At 45.8% G+C, this 18,029-nt stretch overlaps 1 protein-coding gene across 1 annotated transcript; it reads right to left on the bottom strand.

Moving 5' to 3' along the window:
• Positions 1–381: 381 nt before the first annotated feature.
• Positions 382–7,473, bottom strand: CBLN1 (cerebellin 1 precursor). Its single transcript, XM_081018079.1, has 3 exons — positions 6,735–7,473; positions 6,020–6,139; positions 382–2,108 (listed from the first exon to the last, which is right to left on the bottom strand). Exons 1-3 carry the CDS (start codon positions 6,987–6,989, stop codon positions 1,911–1,913), a joined length of 573 nt encoding a protein of 190 aa, XP_080874205.1. The 5' UTR covers positions 6,990–7,473; the 3' UTR covers positions 382–1,910.
• Positions 7,474–18,029: the final 10,556 nt, after the last annotated feature.

Raw genomic sequence — 18,029 nt, 5'->3', positions numbered from 1 at the left:
TTCCTCTTTTGTTCCCATCCCATTTTCCCACAGGCTTTTCAAAAGACTGGCATCTCTGTTTGCTGTATGGAACTATTAACAAGGACACATCCACACATCACCCTCCATCGAGCATAAAATAAAGCATTGCTTATTAAGCCAGAATTAACTGCCCCCCTAGGAGCTAATTAAATTCCTTCTTGGAACCCAGGTTTGGGGAAGGAGGGGGGGAGCCATTACATTTTAACTCTGTGGCAGCCGGTCTCCACATTATAGCTCCAAATTGAGAAATTGGCTGTTTATATCCAGCTATTGTTTTGATTTATAGATGTCTAGTTAACCTCCGAGTCTGACCTGTGTTATTATTTTTTGTGAACAAGAGTCGGGGGCAGGAGGGCTCTCTACACCCCAATAAATCCATTTGTTTATTCCACTGGTTTTATTTCACATTATGTTTTGATTACAATCAAAAGTATTTTACTTTACCTTGATAATAAAAGTAGTAGTTCTCTTTAGAGTGCTGCAAAATTATAGCATTTACATTTCTGAAAGACTGTAAACAAAATATTACTAGCAAATAATAATACTAGCATTTTAGGTATACCTTGTAAGGGGGTTTCTTTCCTCTCTTCCTTTGAAAGCAAGACAGCTTTATAAAACGTAATTTGATTGAGAAAATGTAATATATAACAATGGTAAAGAGAACAGAGGGGAGAATTTTGTGGGCATTTTCTTGGCGACTGTTCAGGGTGGGGGCTCTCCTCCTCCTCTTCCTCCTACCTTGAGGAACTTGTGCCAATAGAGCAGTATTGTTAAACTGAGAGAGTAGCTACTAAAATTGACAAATGAGCCCCAACTTTTAAAAACGGCACATGAAACTATGAGGAAGAACAAGGACTCGAACACTGCTAAAAGGGACTATTTGCATTCTTTGTTTCTGAAGACTGTGCTTTCATTTTCTTCTGTTTCATATTCAGAATCAGAACAGACAAGTGGAAATGGCAACAAATGGCTGCGATTGCATATTTCTGCCCCCTCCCCCTTTCATTTTTTGTTGGTATATGTCTCCTCCTCCTACATCTGGTTAAGATTGTGTTTGTTTCTCATCTAAGGAAAATTAAATTAAATTAAAAACCCCATTTAAACCTTTTAAAAAAACAAAACCTAAAGCCTAAATTAAATTATGTCAATATCCACACTTCTTTTCTGGTTTTTATCTTACAGATTAATTAGTAAAAGTTCAATATACTTTCCGGCATGTAGTTGGGCCACAAATTTACAAGAGCGAAAAACAAGCATCAAAACATCGAGCAGCCTGAAAATTCCACAATCACTCAGAATTACATAGAAATAGTGAAAATCAGGATTTGGCTAGAATAAGTTTGTGTTGATAGTCCTACCCTCCCCATATTTCCTTACTAGTAGCATCACAGCAGGGTTTGCATTGCACCTCTCAACCATGGCACCCATGTATTCAAAAATACTTTTTTTTTTAAACTCAGGGAAAGAGTAAAAAATAGAGATATATAATGTCAAAAACAAACCCAAATTGGCTGTAAAAAGGATGTGTGAAGTAGGTACCAAGTAGGAGCTTGCGGGGGCAGTGGGTGGGGTACAATGGTAGCTAATAATATCAGTTAAATTGAGATGTAACATAATTTGGTTTGCAAAATGGGAGAGAGAAAAGAGAAATAATTATTGAAGGAGGGTGAATTCAAGCGTCTTCTGTTGTCCGGCTGCGCCATTACAGAGATCTTCAGAGCAATGCACACAAACCTAAGTTAAGGGTTTAACTTCTGCAGTTATGTCGATAGTATCCAGAAGCTTTTTGCTGTCTGAGATTCCTTCTATCCAGCTACAAATTCAGGGATTGGTAAGCAGTGCTGAAAGACTTGCTCCTTCCTCCCTTCCTCAGCCAGTCGGCAAGTTGTTTAAAGAGGGAATACTAGAAATCCAGAGAAGGTTGAATATTTCCAACCCCCCATTAAGTTTCCTCTCTCCAGTTTCAAATAAGCTCTGTCTCCTTTCTCCATCTGGATCAGGACCCCGTTGCTGGCGGCTTCGCGGGTGACATCCTGATCCCCGGCAAAGGCAGAAATCACTGGCCACCCATTCAGCATCAGGCTCACCTGAAAAGCAAGTGAAAGACAAAGTCCCCATCAATGAAAGGAAAAGGAGGCAGCAGGCAAATTCACAGAAATGGCTGGCAGGGTTTTTTCCCCCAGTTGGAAGCACCTGGTGAAATGAATTCCCCCTACCTCCATTAATTGTTTATTATAATTTCTTTCTTTCTTTCACAGGGTTGCAACAAGTGAACATCAGCAGCCCAATCCCATGCAGGTTTACTCAGAGTTGTCCCACTGTGTTCAGTAGGGCTTACTCCCAAGAAAGTATGCATCAGATTCCAGCCTGAGGCTGCAAAATCTTAGGCATTCAATGGGATGGGAGCTCAATGGGACTTCCTTCTGAGTAGCATTGCACTGAGATTACAGAGGAAGGGGGGGTGGGTATTAGCCAGAATGTTTCCGATAGCATCCCAGACTATATTGTCATGACAAGCATGGAAGGAAACCTTGCTTCTTCAATGCATGAGGAAATCTTATAGGATAAGCCGTGTATATCAGCCAAAGACACAAAGCAAAATGGGTGGATAAATGAAAAGGCTGCAGATCTAAGGACTGGCAGCTGAGTGTTATGATGTCACTCTCCCAAACTTTCTAGGAATGACCTCCAGATAGCATTGTTCCATTTCCTTCTCTCTCTTTTTTGTAGAAAAGGAAAGGTACCGTCCGTTCTGCTGCCAGATCAGATTAATTGTGCTCCTCCAGATTCAGCAGTAGAGAGTGCTTTTGTTTTTCACCACTGCTGTAATTATCCTCATAACCCCCTTCTTCAAACATTTTTTAGAAATATTACTATATTTAAATGTAAATGCTGCTTGCCTACCCACCCTGGAGAGACCTCAAAGTGCTGTGTGAACAAATAAATATATTACAGCACCACAATCACAATTTTTTCTAAAAAAAATTAAATGTAGATCTGATTATCTAAGGGCAAGTTGCCCGTGAGGAAAAATGGGGCATGGCTCAAAATCTAGGGTGAAACCCTTTCAGATGGATGCTTCTCTCTCTCTCCCCACACCTCTCAAGAGGGGCTGCTTGTCCTTCAGGAAAACTGGACACCCCCCCCCCAAAAAAAAACCTCAGAGACTGAAGAAAGAGATAAAGGCATTCAAGCTCTGGCTAGCATCTCTGAAGTTCATCAAGGGGGGCAGCTTATCCATTTGTGAAGCAGCAAAGATGCTGAATCCCTGACAGAGCCAATCTGCATCCTACAGAGCGGGAGCCTTCTGCCTGCCTAAGCAAGGGAGATAGTGGGTTTTATCCAGCTCCTTCAGATACAACCACAGCAAACAACACAGCCACCAGTAATTAGAGATGGACATAAAAGCATAGATCGATCAGCTGTCCATCTTGGCATTGTGACAGTGACTGATAGCTTTTGAAGCTGATTTAAGAGTGGATCTAAATTTATACAGAATAAAGCATTGCTCAAATTATGGTGGAGGGGGCCCCCTCTCCCCCAACTCTCCTAATTTTTTATCCAGGCCATAATTCGCCACCACCACTCTATGTCTCTTCAGCCGCCTAAAAACAGAAACTGAGAGGTCATCACAAAAGGAAAGTGGGGCAGTCCGCCTTCGTTCCTCCTTAAACAGAGCAGTCCTAGCTGTAGATGTAGAAATCAGCTCACCACAAAGACTCGGTTAGGGCTTTCTAAAGCAGAAACTGTAGATCTAATGAAAAAAAATGCATTTGCACACTTTTACATATACACCGACTCACCTACTCTTACTAGAACAAACCTACTGGAATTAATGGACCCAAGTGGGTAACTACACAAAATATGATGTGTAGGTTATGTTTTCTGTATGGCACACATATTTTTGGCTAAATGTGTTGGCCTAAAATCCACCAAACTCAAAGAGCTAGGGAAAAACTGCAAAGGATCACCCAAGTCATTCAAAAATAGATTCAGGCATAGATCTTGACCTATAGCTAGAAACATGGACAAATACAGTCTAAATAATAATAATAGAAATGTATTAATGATAAACGGTTTAGGAGAAATGGTTTAGGAGTCCAATCTGATCAATGCACAGTATTCAGGCTGTTGGATACCATATCCTATTTTACTCCACACCAATAAGCCTGTGGACAGGCAATGCCCTTGTTCAGATGACTCGTTCAGACCAATCCCCATGATGTTATGAAAGTGGGAGCAGTGTAATATTGGGGAAACATGCAACCAGATAACTCAGTCATGTTGGCCCATGGGAGGGAAGATTCCTTGTTCTGTCAACCTTCATTCAGCTAATAAACCCCCAAACGGATCTGCTGAGAATTCTGAAAGGTCTAAAATGCCCAGCCCATCAGCAGAAAGGCCAATCCCACCCCCCACCTGATAAGGTACCGTACTTCTAGGATAAATAAGATAGAGGCGACTCCCAAGCCACTGGAGAAAGACGGTTTCAATTTCAGCCCTGTGAGCGAGTCCCCATCCTAAATTACTACAGTGAGACTGACAGGTTGTAAAGTAAGGATTATGACATATAAAACTTTATGTAGCATGTGGGCAGCAGTTAGTATTGGGGGAAGAAGCAGGAATGTGGATTTCTGAAGCACAAATGGAATAAAAAAAATCACCCAAGTCACACAACATGACACTTTAAGGAGGGTATTAAACTGAGCAAGGTAGAAAACCATTCTTTATATCTCTATCTAGAAATTTAAATAAGTTGGTCTTCAAAAGTAGTTTTGTTTACTGAACTTGCTTTCATCCCCAACCTCCTTTTTTATTATTAGAATTTGGCCCCCTCCACTGAATGTGACTTAGATGTTTTGCAGGGTTAATAATTTTACATGTTTAGTCTAAATTCAGATGTACAGATTTTCCATATTTTTAAGCCTAATCCTTCAGACGATCACAGACCACAAAGGGAGTGGAATGCAAGGGGGGGGGGGAAGCATAATATTAGATCAAAAGAAAGCTATTGGTGTGGGATGATAGGTTTGATCATCCTGCACAAGTTTGTATGGGATGCAGATTCAAATCCCTTCTTAGCCATGAAGCATCCTGGGTGACCTTGGGCCAGCAAACCAACCTCGCAGGGTTGATGTGATAATATTAACAGTGAGGTGGAGGTGGAAGAACCAGGTACACTGCCTTCAGCTGCTGGGAGGGAAGATGGGGCAGAAAATGGAAGAAAAAAACCCGAAACTGTTTTTGAATTGCACTCTTTAAAGCAATCTGATCATTAGGCACTTTTATTTGGGATCAAGCCTGCTTTTATTCCATGGGGTTTATTTCCAAGTAAACATGCTCTGGGTTGCATTCTTGGTTGGTAGCATCAATGCCATGAATGGGGAGATGGGAAAACATTCTGATTTGCTCACTTTGATTGTGGCATTCTGGATTTTGTTTGGAAGGCTGGGCCCTGATTATGAAGGGCATTGATGCTCAATGAGATTTTTGTATGCCCGATTACATAGAATCATATTTTCTCTGTTGTTTGTTGTGGGAGTGCCTCTGGATTTAATTGTTATGCGTGCACGGGGGAGGGGAGGGATTTGCCCCTTCCTTGTCCTACTTCATTTCGTTCTGAATTTTAAAGACACAAGAAAGTTATTTGGAAGATGGGGAGGGCTATAGCATCCGCTTTGCAAGCAGAAGGTCCAGGTTCCTTAGGTAAGGATGGAAAAGACCCCCTCCCCATATCAAATCCTGCAGATCTACTGCTAGTCTGGGTAGCTAAATAGACACATGGGTCTGTACAAAATCCAGTATTAAAAGTTTGATCAGGAGGCCTTGATCCTCTGCATGTTGTTCCCAAGTAAGCCCTGCTAAGTTCCGTGGAACTTATCCCACCTTAAATGCATGCAGCAGTTGGAGTAAAACACGGGCATATACACACAGATGCTCACACAATCTTGCATGCCACAAAGGGCAAGTGTCTCAAGCAAAACCAGCATTCTCTGACCTGGATGGTTTGCCTGTTGTACACTTTGACTACGTGAAAATTAAAGCCGTAGATCCCCTTTCGGGGCGCGATGAAAGTGCTCCGCTCAGAGTCAAAGTTCAGTCCGATATTCACTAGTACCTACAAGGGAAAGGCAGAGCAGAGTGAGAAATCAGGGAGAAAGATTGAAAACGCCAGCGGCTGGATGGATTCCCCGGAAACGTGGCCATCTGTCGCCGGCCCAGATTAAGTTTTTTTCCTTTAAAGAGAGACGGATGGAGGCACTCCAGAGTGAGAAACACACCCGTCCCTCTCCCTGGAACCTAGACCGCGAACCACTGGAGACGCCACGCGGTCCCTCCTCGCCTGCGGATTTCTTACTAGATCATGGAGCCAGCCCAGCCAGTAACAGCTCTTACCCCACCCCACGATTACGCGCACTCCCCTCCACTAAAGTTTCCACGGGCAATTCGAAATCTCTTCGGAGAACATCTAAAGACGGTGGCTTACAACCGTCTATGCACCCGGGATTGATCTGCGGACGGCTCAGAGGGTATTTTCTTGGGTGGGGGGAATGGAAAGAGGGGCAATTGCTCCAAAGCCAGCGCCCCTTCCCTCTACCACACCCACTCATGCCCTCCACGCAGTCACCCCGAGAACACCCCCTTTCACGCTCCCTTATCAGCAAAGAGCAAAACCCTACCGACGCCCTCCGATTTCCTGCGGGGTCTCTCACCTGGTCGAAGTAAATGATCATGGTCCTGTTGCTCATCTCCGACGGTTCGTGGTTGGTGCTGCGGATGGCCGAAAAGGCCACCTTGGCGCTGCCCGAGCGCACCGAGATGCCCAGCGCCGTGCCCGTCGGGTCCGAGGCCGGGTTGGAGTCGCACACCACCAGGCACTTGCCCTCCAGGATGATGGGCTCCGTCTCGTTCTGCCCCATCGCCACCCCGGCCAGCCAAGCCAAGCCCAGCAGCTCCAGCGCCAGCATCGCGCCGCCGCGTCCCAGGCGGGTCCGCCTGCCGCTTCGTCTCGCCCGCCTCCTCCGATCCCCCCAGCAGGGACAACGCTGCTAGGCGGCCAGCAGATCCAGCTTCCCCGAAGGGGCGGACGGACCGGCGGCTCCTTAGCCTGATCCTCCCTCCTCCTTCCTCTTCTTTTCCCCAGCCGCCTCGGGCTTCTCTCGAGCCTTCCCGAGAGCTCGGCTGCCCCCTAAGCCGGCCGCCTGGCTCTATTCCTCGCAAGCCCCTCGACGTGCTGGAAGAAGCAGCGGCGGCGGCGGCGGCGGCAGCTGCGGCATCGGCAGCCCCTGGCAAGGCTCAGGAGCGCTCGAATGCATAGCGCAAGGAGGGGAGGGGGAGAAGAAGGCGCGCGCGCCGCAGCCCAGCCCCAGCGCCGCCCGCCTGCTCGCTCTCTTCCTCGCTCGCAGTGGCCAAGGCAAGCTCCCCGCCGCCGCCGCCGCTGCCGTCGCCGAAGCACACAAAAGGCGCCGCCGCGCCGCGCTCCCACCCCACCAACCCGAGCCTGGCGTCAGCGCCGGCCACTCCCAGCGCTGGCGCCGCCCGCGGCCAATGGCAGGCGGGCGCGCTCGCCGCCAGCCAATGGGTGCCCGGTCCGTCTCTTTCAGCACCCCCCTCCTCCCCGAAGGCGGAGGCTTTCGGGTGATTAGGTGGTCAGGAGCAGGTGGAGAGAAGGAGCGAGAGATGGCGAGCGCGGCGGATGGTGGTGGGGACGGACGGCGCCCGCGCTTGGGCAAAGTCTGGCGGGGAAAGAGGGGGGTCCGCTGCCTCTCGCTCAGGGGCCGCACAGGTAAGGAGAGCACGGAGGGAGCTGCGCGGACAGGGCATAAGGACCCAGGAAAGGGCGCCCTCCGTGTCCTTGCGCGCTTTTCGACGGGGCGGCGCTCCTGGCGCAGGGGCGCACGAACTCCGGGTGCTCTGGCAGAGAGAGAGGGGGTGAGGGTGGGGGGAAATGAGGTTTCTTGCAGCCTCTACGTCGGAGAGAACGACCGTGCCCCGTCGGAGAGGGTCTTTAGCAGGCGGGGAAGCTCCATCCTATGAGGTAGCTTCAGCTGGTCAGGCGCAGGAAGAGGAGGAATAGGTGGGTTCTCGGGTGGGCGTGGAAGTCCGTGGGATGACGGGGGCAGGACAGCACGTGCTCAGGACCAGAGCTTTAGAAGCCCCACTTACCGCGAAGGTGATGGTGCCACCTCCCTTATATAATCTGAAATAAAACCGTGAAATAAAATACTATTTTTGTTAACCTACGTTAGTAGGAACCCCTCTGCTTTCAGTGGGGGCAAGTAATCAAAAGGGAAAAGAACAATAGGGGTGAAAGTGTGGAGTGGAGTGGAAGGAAGTCTAACAAAGTTCTGATTTTTCCCATGATGGATTGGATCCTTTAAAAAAAAAAAAAGTCAAATGTCAAACTCTTTTTCGTCTTTAAAATCTCTTTTGGTGGCTTTGATTTACAGGTGCGTAGCCTGCCTATTGGGTAATCCAGCACTGCATGTGTTGGTGCTCAGGAGGAGGCTGGGTGCTTGGGAGGGCAAAAAGTGAGACAGACAGATGGCTGCAGTGATCTCCCTAAAAGGAGAGATCCTGCCCAGCATAAAGACCAGGGGGTTGGCTAGGATTACCAGCCAGTGAGGTAAAAGAACACTGTACATGCTCAGAGGCGCTGTCTTAACTTTGCCTGTCCCAGGACTGCACCCTAGAGAGTGCTAAAGGGGAACTCTGATGTGTCCAGGCTCAAATGAAGCGCCACATCATAGATCTGAACAGGCCAATTTTCTTCATTGGTGGTTTTGAGGACCAGACAAGGTTGGGGTGGACATGTGTGACAGCAAGGAGGTGCAAGTATAGCATGTAGGTTTGTCAGGGATGGGACAGGAAGCAAAGACGGAGAAATGGGTGGATATTGGGGTTTGTATGTCATTGACACAAGCTCTTGAAAGGCTCCTAGGAATCACATCAGTGTGTCATGTCATTGAAGGATATTACCCAAGTGCAGTGTGGGTAAGGAGGAAGTAGGGAAGAGCTCATTGAATGTGCTCTTTGGGCACATTTTAAGTAATTGAACAATGCTGGACTACAACTCCCATCATCCCTCACCATTGACCATGCTTGCTGCAGCTGATGGGAGTTGCACTCCAGCAGCATCCAGAGGGCCACAGGTTCCCTATTGCTGGTGTAGGGACTGGTTCATGCATGCAAGTATGCCACACCTGACATCAAATGATGAAAGGGTGTGTGGAACGGCCTTCAGCGCATGCAGTATAATGTGGGAGACAAATATTTGCAAGTCCAGTTTTGTTGATATCTCAACACATAAAATGGGTGATGTATTGTGGGATTGGTTTCATCTTATGCAGTCAGCTGACATGGACAATATGCTGGTGGCTAGACACTCAACCACGTGGCCTCTTGTCCCTCTTGGCTTATTACTTGTAGTAGGGATTTGACTGGTTGGGTCTAGACTGCATGGCCAAACTTGGCCCTCCAGCTGTTTTGGGACTACAATTCCCATCATCCCTGACCACTCTTCCTGTTAGCTAGGGATGATGGGAGTTGTAGTCCCAAAACAGCTGGAGGGCCAAGTTTGGCCATGCCTGGTCTAGAGTGTGGTTAACACTTCATTCTGTAACCTTGAAAGAGGTGGTAATGTGACCACTGCTAAAGAAACCAGCCCTGGACTCCTTGGACTGGAATAAGTACCAACCAGTTGCAAATATCATCTCTGGGGAGAAGGTGATGGAGAGAGTTGTGGTGGGGCAGCTGCTAGCATTCTTGGATGGCATGGATTATTTAGATCCACTGAGTCCATGGTCACCCTGTCAGATTACCTTTGCAGAGAGCCGGGATAGGGGAATGTGACCTTGCTCTGCTTCTCTCTCTCTTGGCAACTTTTGATACCATTGACCATGATGCCCACCTGGACTAGCTCTGTGGAATGGGAATTGGGGTCACTGTGTTACAGCTGTTCCTGTCCTACCTATGGAGTCCAGAGAGTGGCACAGGGAAAGTGATTTTCAGCCCTCCGGCACTACGGGGTGCCAGGGCACTATTCTATGCCCATTGCTATTTATTATCTACATGAAACTGGGATAGGTTATTAAGCGTTTTGGGGCAAGGTGCCATCATTACGCTGATGACACTCAACCCTATTTCTCCAAAATATCTGGATCAAGAGAGGCTGAGCAGGCCCTGGACTGGTGCCTAGATGCAGTGGTGGGATGGAAGAGGGAAAATAAGCTGAGCTTGAATTCTGGCAAAATAGATGCACTGTGGGCAAGTAGGTCCCATGTCCAAGAAATAAGTCACTGGATGGAGTTGCACAGTTTGTGTGGGCTTTTGGACCTGGCTCAGTAACCAGGGAACCACGTAGCCTTAGTGGCTAGGAGCCCCTTATACAAACTCCTGTTCCTGGACTGGGAGAGCTTGACCACAAGGCTGGATTACTGCAGTGCAATTCATCTGGGGCTTCCCTTGTGCTTAATTCAGATGCTGCAGCTAGTGAATAATGCCACAGCACAGCTTCTAGCTGGGGTAAGACCCTGTCAGTATATATGCTTCTGCTCAGAGATCTGCACAAGTTGTTCATTTGCTACCACACCAAGTTCAAGGTGTTGCGAATAGTATGTAAACAGCTTGGGACCAGTTCAGTTGCAAGATTACTTGACTCTGTGTTTGCCCACCCAACTGCTTTGATCTGCAGAAGTGGCACAGTTACAGGTGGCACATAATACTTGTTCTGCAGTTGTAAGAAACTTATATTTTAGTGTGGCAGCACCTAAACTTTGGAACTCCCTACTTACTGACACCAGGCAGGCTCCTTTACATGCATATTTAGACACGTAGAAGTTACATGCATTTTAATTTTAGTTACCTTGTCTTGAACTGTTTTTTGGTAACCTGTTTAGAAGTTTTCTTACAACCAAGTGGTATATAAATTTTGTTTTTTAAAAAATGCAGCAATGACAATCTGCAGGACCAGTTCAGTTTATCACTTGATGTAATTGAGCCAGACCATTTATGCCCAGGTGTGTGTGTGTGACGAATTGTGGTCTAAATTCATGCCTACTGCAACGTTGTGGGAGTTCAGAAGACTTTCACTGGAAATCGGTTACGTATTCCACAGCAGGAAGAATCTTTTGAGTACTGCACACACATGAACACACCTTTTCCCCCTTATCCATTTAATGTACAAAAATTGCAGGTGTTGGTTTGGTAGGGTAAAATAAAATAAAATCCAAAAGTTATATGAGGGTTATACTTTATTGCCGTCCTGTAATAATTTTATTGGAACCAACTGATAAAAGTTGTAAAAACAGTGAGCAGGGTTTCAGGTTCCCCAGAATGCTTCTTCCATTTAAAAGTTAGAACTAAGCCACAATGACAAAAGGGGCGGAGAGATGAAAGGCTCAGCTTGGTGGAAAGTCCATAATCTGCAATTCATAACACTTTATAAATAAAACCTTTTTATTATTAAAACAGATAACAATATAGATTGCAAAAACAAATAAATTATATATTAATAAGCATAATATATTTAGGTTTATTAAGATTATGTTTTGCCTCCTGCTAAAGAGTCCAGAAGCAATATACAATACATTAATTCTCCAATACAGTGTCATCTTCTCATTATGCAGGCTTAATTAAGTTGAATCAAGCCGGGTGCAAAACAGACTCCAGGTTGCTGCAAGAGCTCCCGGGTCAAGGAAGCAACATCTGTACACTCTTTAAAAATATGAAAGCTCACAGTTATTTGGGTCTGTGTTTAGCAGCCCTTCCAGGCATCCTTTTTATTATTCATTATGATCACTCCTTTATTTCTAAGTAGTGCACACCCTGCACCTTCCTGCTGAAATCCTGCAACTTTCATACCACCGTTGTCCTGCTTTTGCTGTGCTATAGACCCTCCAGAAAGCAATAATGTGGTAGCACTGGGGAATCGGAAAAGCCAATAAAGCAGAATAAATTCACCAGTAATGGACTACTGATGCGTCAATAACATGTTGCAAAAATACATCTAGGCAAAATCACCCCACGTATTGCAGGTGGAGAGATGTGGCCATCTAATGAGGTCTGGGACACTGGGATAGATCAGTCAGCAGAACATGTGACTCTTTATCTCAGGGCTGTGGGTTTGAGTCCCACATTGGGTGAAAGATACCTGCATTGCAGGGGGTTGGACTAGATGACCCTTGTGGTCCCTTCCAACTCTACAATTCCATGATTCTACAATGTGATTTTGCCCAGATGTATTGTTGCAAGCCAATTTTCCATAATATACTGCATTTTTGCATGCTATTTTCACAAATATAGGCATTTATATACATATACACTTTACCATTGCGTATCCATTTTTCTACATAGTACTTGATTAGTGAACTGCATTGCAAAATTGAGAGAAGCATGACTTTCAAAGGACGTCTGTGTTTCAGCACATCTGTTGTTTCAGAAAGCACAAATTAGCTTTGCCTTTTAATGTGAAGTGTATTAAATTTCTACCCTGTCCCTCAGTAGAACTTAGGTGGCCCAGCTAAGCATGTGTGTATAGGGTTGCATTTTGAGACCTCGGTCATAACTAAATTTTGCTGAATCATGTCCAGAGTATCATGGAAGAGTTTCCTCAGGTGAGATGCTTTGAAAAAGTACCAGGCGTTCCTTGGACTTAAGACATTTTTGCTGGTGGTAAAGTTGGATCTTTATTTGCTGGTTTCATGTTATTAGGCATTAAGTGTTCCCCTCTTAATTTTGAGTGCTGCTCAGACTGGAACATATTTGTAGTCAGGACTGCATAAGCTCAAAAATTGCTTTCTATAGATAGGTTATTGCCAGCATTGATTTTGAACTGGGCGGCACAAAATTGCAACCTGGTGTCGCAAACAAAAATAGATTCACCGTTCTATTGGAATTAAACTGTCAGGCGAGTGTAACCTTTTCACCATCTGACAGTCGCAGAGACTGGTTTTCCAACTGCAAAAGATTTTTTAAAAAAACAAAACCCTTTTTTATATATACACAATTCAGCAAAGACATTATAACTGAGATTTAATGATAACGGCCAAAACTAAATTGTTTTAGTTTATGAATGAAGCCACATTTCTTAATAGAGACTTGACATGCACTGTGTCACTTATCTAATTCAGTATGCCTGTTTGTGACCATGTGGCCATTGATGTAAATAAAGATATCCTGGGTCTGAGGTTGAGAGGAGAGGTAATCAAAAGAGTTTATATAAAAGCATTCAACCTTTTCAATTCCAGAATCCTCATTTTAGCCAAACCGCAGCCTGGGGCCCTCTTTAAATACTTTCCCACATATGTTGACCTCACCCATTCAGTTCTCCCCCACTTCTTGTCTAAAAAATGTCAAAGAAAAGAAAAAAGCCTACAAGTTAAAGATCTATGGGGAATGGTACTAAATATACACCACCGGAATGTAGGGGGCACTAAACTTACCGAAGCCAATACTTATCTGTATATAAAACCAGTCTCCCAGTATGATATGCAGGAGATGCATATCACCTCCACACCAGTTTCTGCTTCTAGATTGGTCCAAGAGGCCTTGTTGTATTGCAGTATTTACGACTGAGCTGTAGACAAGGAAAGCCACAGTCCAACTCCTGTGTCTGTCATGACTTGACCTAGGCAAGCCAACATCTCACCTTAAGCTCCCCATCTGTGATATGAAGATGATATTGGGCCTACTTTACAGGTTTGTTGTTGTTACCAAGCTTTTACAATGGAGTAATAAAATAGAAAGCTTGTGATATGCACCTTGCCGCAAGGAAATTTGTTAGTCCAATATACAACCAATAGTTTCCAAACATTATCAAAATAGAATTCAGTTTGTTTCCTTACCAACAATTGTTTTAGTAATCGTTTAGGAACAGTAACTAATTATGCTTGAGAAATGGCCTCTTCCTAATGAACCAGGTTTTGAATGGTCTTTCCTTGCTTTCAGTACAGACTTTGAAGAGTGTAGTGCAGCAAAGGGGACTTATTGCCTCCTGCTATTGCCGGACTCTGTCTTCCATCATCTTTGACTATTGGCCATGCTTGCTGCGGCTGATGGGAGTTGGAGCCCATCAGCATCCAGGTGGAGGAGGGGGTGGCCCATAGCTTGCATCTCGAAGATGGTGCTAGAATAGATGGCACTAGTAGCTTGTTGGGCTTTTCCAACCTTGCTGATTGCTAGCACTGTCCATGCTTTGAAAACACTCAGCGGTATAGCTAGCTGCTCGGGTGCCTGGTGCGGGAGCGTGTCCTGCAGCCGGGGGCGGGGCGATCCACCCATGGGGGCAGGGCAAGCCTCTCCGATGCCTGGATCCTCTCCGACACCTCCCCCTCAGCTGTAGGGCGGCTGAGGGAGAGGTAGTAGGCAAACGCAAGTTCCACGCTCCCGTTTCAGGCAGCATGGAACCTGCAGGTGCCTAAGCCACCATGTCACTCCTAAAAAGTTTTGTGAGCCCAGGTGTTGTTGTTTTTTTATAAAAAAAACCTCATTTTGTCACACACACCCCAGTGATGACACCTGGGGTGAACCGCACCCCACTTCTTCCACCACTGAAAACACTGAGAGAGTAAGGCTAAGCCATGATGCATGATATGGTAGAGTTGTCAAAAAAAGATCTTTTGGTCTTTTCAACCAGTTGTCAGTAAACTGACTACAGTGGTACCTCAAGTTAAGAACTTAATTAGTTTTGGAGGTCCGTTCTTAACCTAAAACTGTTCTTAACCTGAGGTACCACTTTAGCTAATGGGGCCTCCCGTTGCCGTCTCACTGCCACCACACAATTTCTGTTCTCATCCTGAAGCAAAGTTCTTAACACGAGGTACTATTTCTGGGTTAGCAGAGTCTGTAACCTGAAGTGTCTGTAATCTGAAGTGTCTGTAACCTGAGGTACCACTGTGCATTATCATATGTTTGTATGCTGCAACACTTCCAGTCCAAAGTAGGCAAGAGACATATGGCTGCGTATTTCTTTTCCCAAAGGTAGTGGGTTTTTTTGTCTCTGATGGGAAGTGAGATTTTTTCCAGTAGGAAAAGCAATGGAAAGGGGAGAGCATTCAGCAGCCTTTCCTCTCTTGCCATACCTCCTCTCAAATCCACAGCCTCCTGATGTTGCCTTTTGTTTTGGTTTTTAAAAGCCTGTCAAAAGCATAGAATTGTACAATATATCTACTTTGGCCATCTGTCAAGATGGCTTTTTATGAGGTTCTTGGGGAAAGGTGACTATTTGTCATTGTGAAATAAAATGCAATAAAAGCGAACAGGATGTAACTTCCACCCTTTTAAGAAAGGGATACTGTTTGTATTGCACTGGTCACCTTGTTTCCAAAGCAGGCACTGCTCTGCCAGACCTATTCCTGAGCCAAACAAGTAACAGTGCCGCCCTGCTGCTCTCCTCGCAAGGCACTCTTCTTCCATAATTTGAAATGCTCATGGGAGTGCTTTCCTTGTGAGCATTTCCTGTCTAAATGTGAATTGGTTTTCCACTTTAACTTCCAACACAAAATATATTGGAAGTATATTGGGTGTTTTGATACCTTTATGGTAGTTTGTGTAATGTGAATGGTGCCACGGACCCCCCTAGGTGGGTTATGTGGACCCACTGGGGTCCACAGACACCCAAAATGAGAACCACTGCCATAGACAATCATAGTCAGGGTGAATTTCAGTTTAGTCTCTCCCCTCACCTTCTGTTTCCTTGGCACAGACGGCCATGCTTACATCACTTCCTGTGGGCTGTAAGCAGCTCAGCCAAGACATTAGCAGAGTGAATTTACAGATCTGTGTGTATCACTTAATTTATGAAGACAGGGTAATGAAACATTTGATGATGCGCAGTTGAATATATGAACTGACGTCACTGAAGACCACTGCGCTCTTACATCCTGTATTGGTTGTTCTGGGGTAGTTTATTCACACATGCAGGTTATTACTTGATGCTGCAGTCATCAGATGAGGACCCCAAAGGTAGGATTCACCAATGGAACATTTAGCGATGCTGCGGCCAGCCTGCCACAAAGCAAACGCTTGTGTTTGTGTGTGAGCACCAGCATCTGGAGCCTGTCTTATAGATGATTCACACAAGTGAGCCATTCCTGGGGTAGAAGTCATAAATCTGATAAGGCCACTGCTAATCCAACCTAGAGGTCTGTCTGGAATCTAAATATGGCAATTCGTCAGCCCCGGAGTGTGAGCTAAAATTTATGGTGAGTTGTCATGAGGCACATTTAATTGGACACGAGGAGAAAAAGTGAACATTATACAGAGAAATGCCACTTGTCCATCTATCCCATGGGGCTAATTAGACCTCCTAGCCTCCTGATTTGGCCTGTGGGGGCACTTTGATCAGGCCATGCCCACCTGCCCTGCACCTGAAGTCAGATGAAGATGAGCCTGAAGAGGCTTTGCAGGCATCTGCAAGGTCCTGTACACAACAAAGCACTCTCCAGAGTCTAAGTCAGACCTCTTGTTTGAGTTGGATGGGGCAACTTTATGCAGCGGAGGTTGTTCCATTAGGGCAAATGGGGCACTTCCAACTGCCTTTCTTCTCTTTTAAAACCATTCCAGAAGTTGACCGTCCATTTAGTCTCAGTGTTCCCCTTATGGAACTCAGTGGGGAAGAGATTGGGGGCAAAGCTTGAATTGTTTGGCTCTGCCTGTCATTGGCTCTCTGTCTCCACCTACTGTTGCCCCCCCTGCCTTCCAACCCACCAGTCACAATGAGCACCAGCTATCGCTAAATATTTGCAGGAGTAGGGGAACCATTCTCTGTTATGGGTCACAGTTGCAGCATCGGAATGGAAATCACAGTGTTCACACACTCATCTGCATAAGAATGAGTGTGCGGAGGAGAGAGCTGGAACTTGACTGCCACGTGTTCAGCTGAACCAGTAACCAGAGCCTACATACCTACAGCATGTATGTGTCATGCACTGTCTCCATATGTTCAGAAACCCTGGATGCATGTATGCTCTGTTTGTAGCCTGAATGATATGAACAGATGTCAGGGTAAGGGCCAGTGGGCAGAGCCCCCCCCCCACTGGTTTCTGTGCTAATGAATGTGGCCGAAATCTTTCATATACAGTGGTACCTCTGGTTGCGAACGGGATCCATTCCGAAGGCCGTTTGCATCATGAAAAGCCCGCAACCTGAAGTATCGTATCTGCGCAGGTGCGTGACACGATTTGGTGCTTGTGCGCATGTGTGAGTGGCGAAACCCAGAAATAACCCTTTCCGGTACTTCTGGGTTGCTGCGGGACGCAACCTGAAAAAACATAACATGAAGCGAACATAACATGAGGTATGACTGTATTTAATAACATTTACTTAGGAAGATTGAGAGGCATAAATTGGAGAATTTCTGACCTATGTGTTGCTGGGTGCATTTTGTTACATAGATGCTTAAAATCACGCTCCTCTTCTACATCTCTGCATTTCCCCTTTGCTTACATGTGCACATGTTTGCAGAAATGCTTCTCCCCTTTTAACTCCGTAGATGGAATATTTTCTGGTTCACAATCTTGACTTTGGGCTAAGCTTGAAGTCTTAAGCCTTGGCTTGCATTTGGGGTCAGCACAGAGTCACATCTCCCTAGCAGCAGTTCCCAGAGGCTCTGGGCACGAGGCTTTGCAGAATGCCTGGCAAAGTGCACAGGGTGAGGAGGGGGAGTAGAGAATGCCAATTAGAGTGCCCCCCACATCCCACTATCCTCAAGTAAGCCAGAAATTGATTGTGCCTGAGTTAAAGAGCAGAGCTAGCGACACACTGCAACGATGGCCCACCACCTTGCAGAATGGTCAGGGGTGCTTGAAATCCAGAGGTTTGAAAGGGCAGTGGAAATGGTAAAGCTCTTTTGGAGTAATTGAAGGCTACATTTTATCCTGTGGAGGCTGGTGTGTTAGGGCAAGTGGGGCACTGTTGCCCCACCAACCTCAGTCTGCACTCAACCAGCTCTCTCCTGCCTGCCTTCTTTTTTAACAACCATCTCCTCACATCATCTCTCCTCTGAAGAC

Source organism: Podarcis pityusensis, assembly GCF_964106645.2.
Source record: "Podarcis pityusensis genome assembly, chromosome: 8".
In the NCBI taxonomy this organism is placed as follows: Eukaryota; Metazoa; Chordata; class Lepidosauria; order Squamata; family Lacertidae; genus Podarcis; species Podarcis pityusensis.
The sequence above is the reverse complement of the archived record's forward strand: the minus strand, read 5'-3'. Positions and strand labels throughout refer to the sequence as shown.

Coding starts and splice junctions, on each gene's coding strand:
- CBLN1 (XM_081018079.1), bottom strand. CDS start 6,989: ATGCTGGCGCTGGAGCTGCTGGGCTTGGCTTGGCTGGCCGGGGTGGCG. Junction 6,140..6,734: donor TGATCATTTACTTCGACCAG/GTGAGAGACCCC, acceptor TTTCCCTTGTAG/GTACTAGTGAATATCGGACT. Junction 2,109..6,019: donor ACAACAGGCAAACCATCCAG/GTCAGAGAATGC, acceptor CTTGCTTTTCAG/GTGAGCCTGATGCTGAATGG.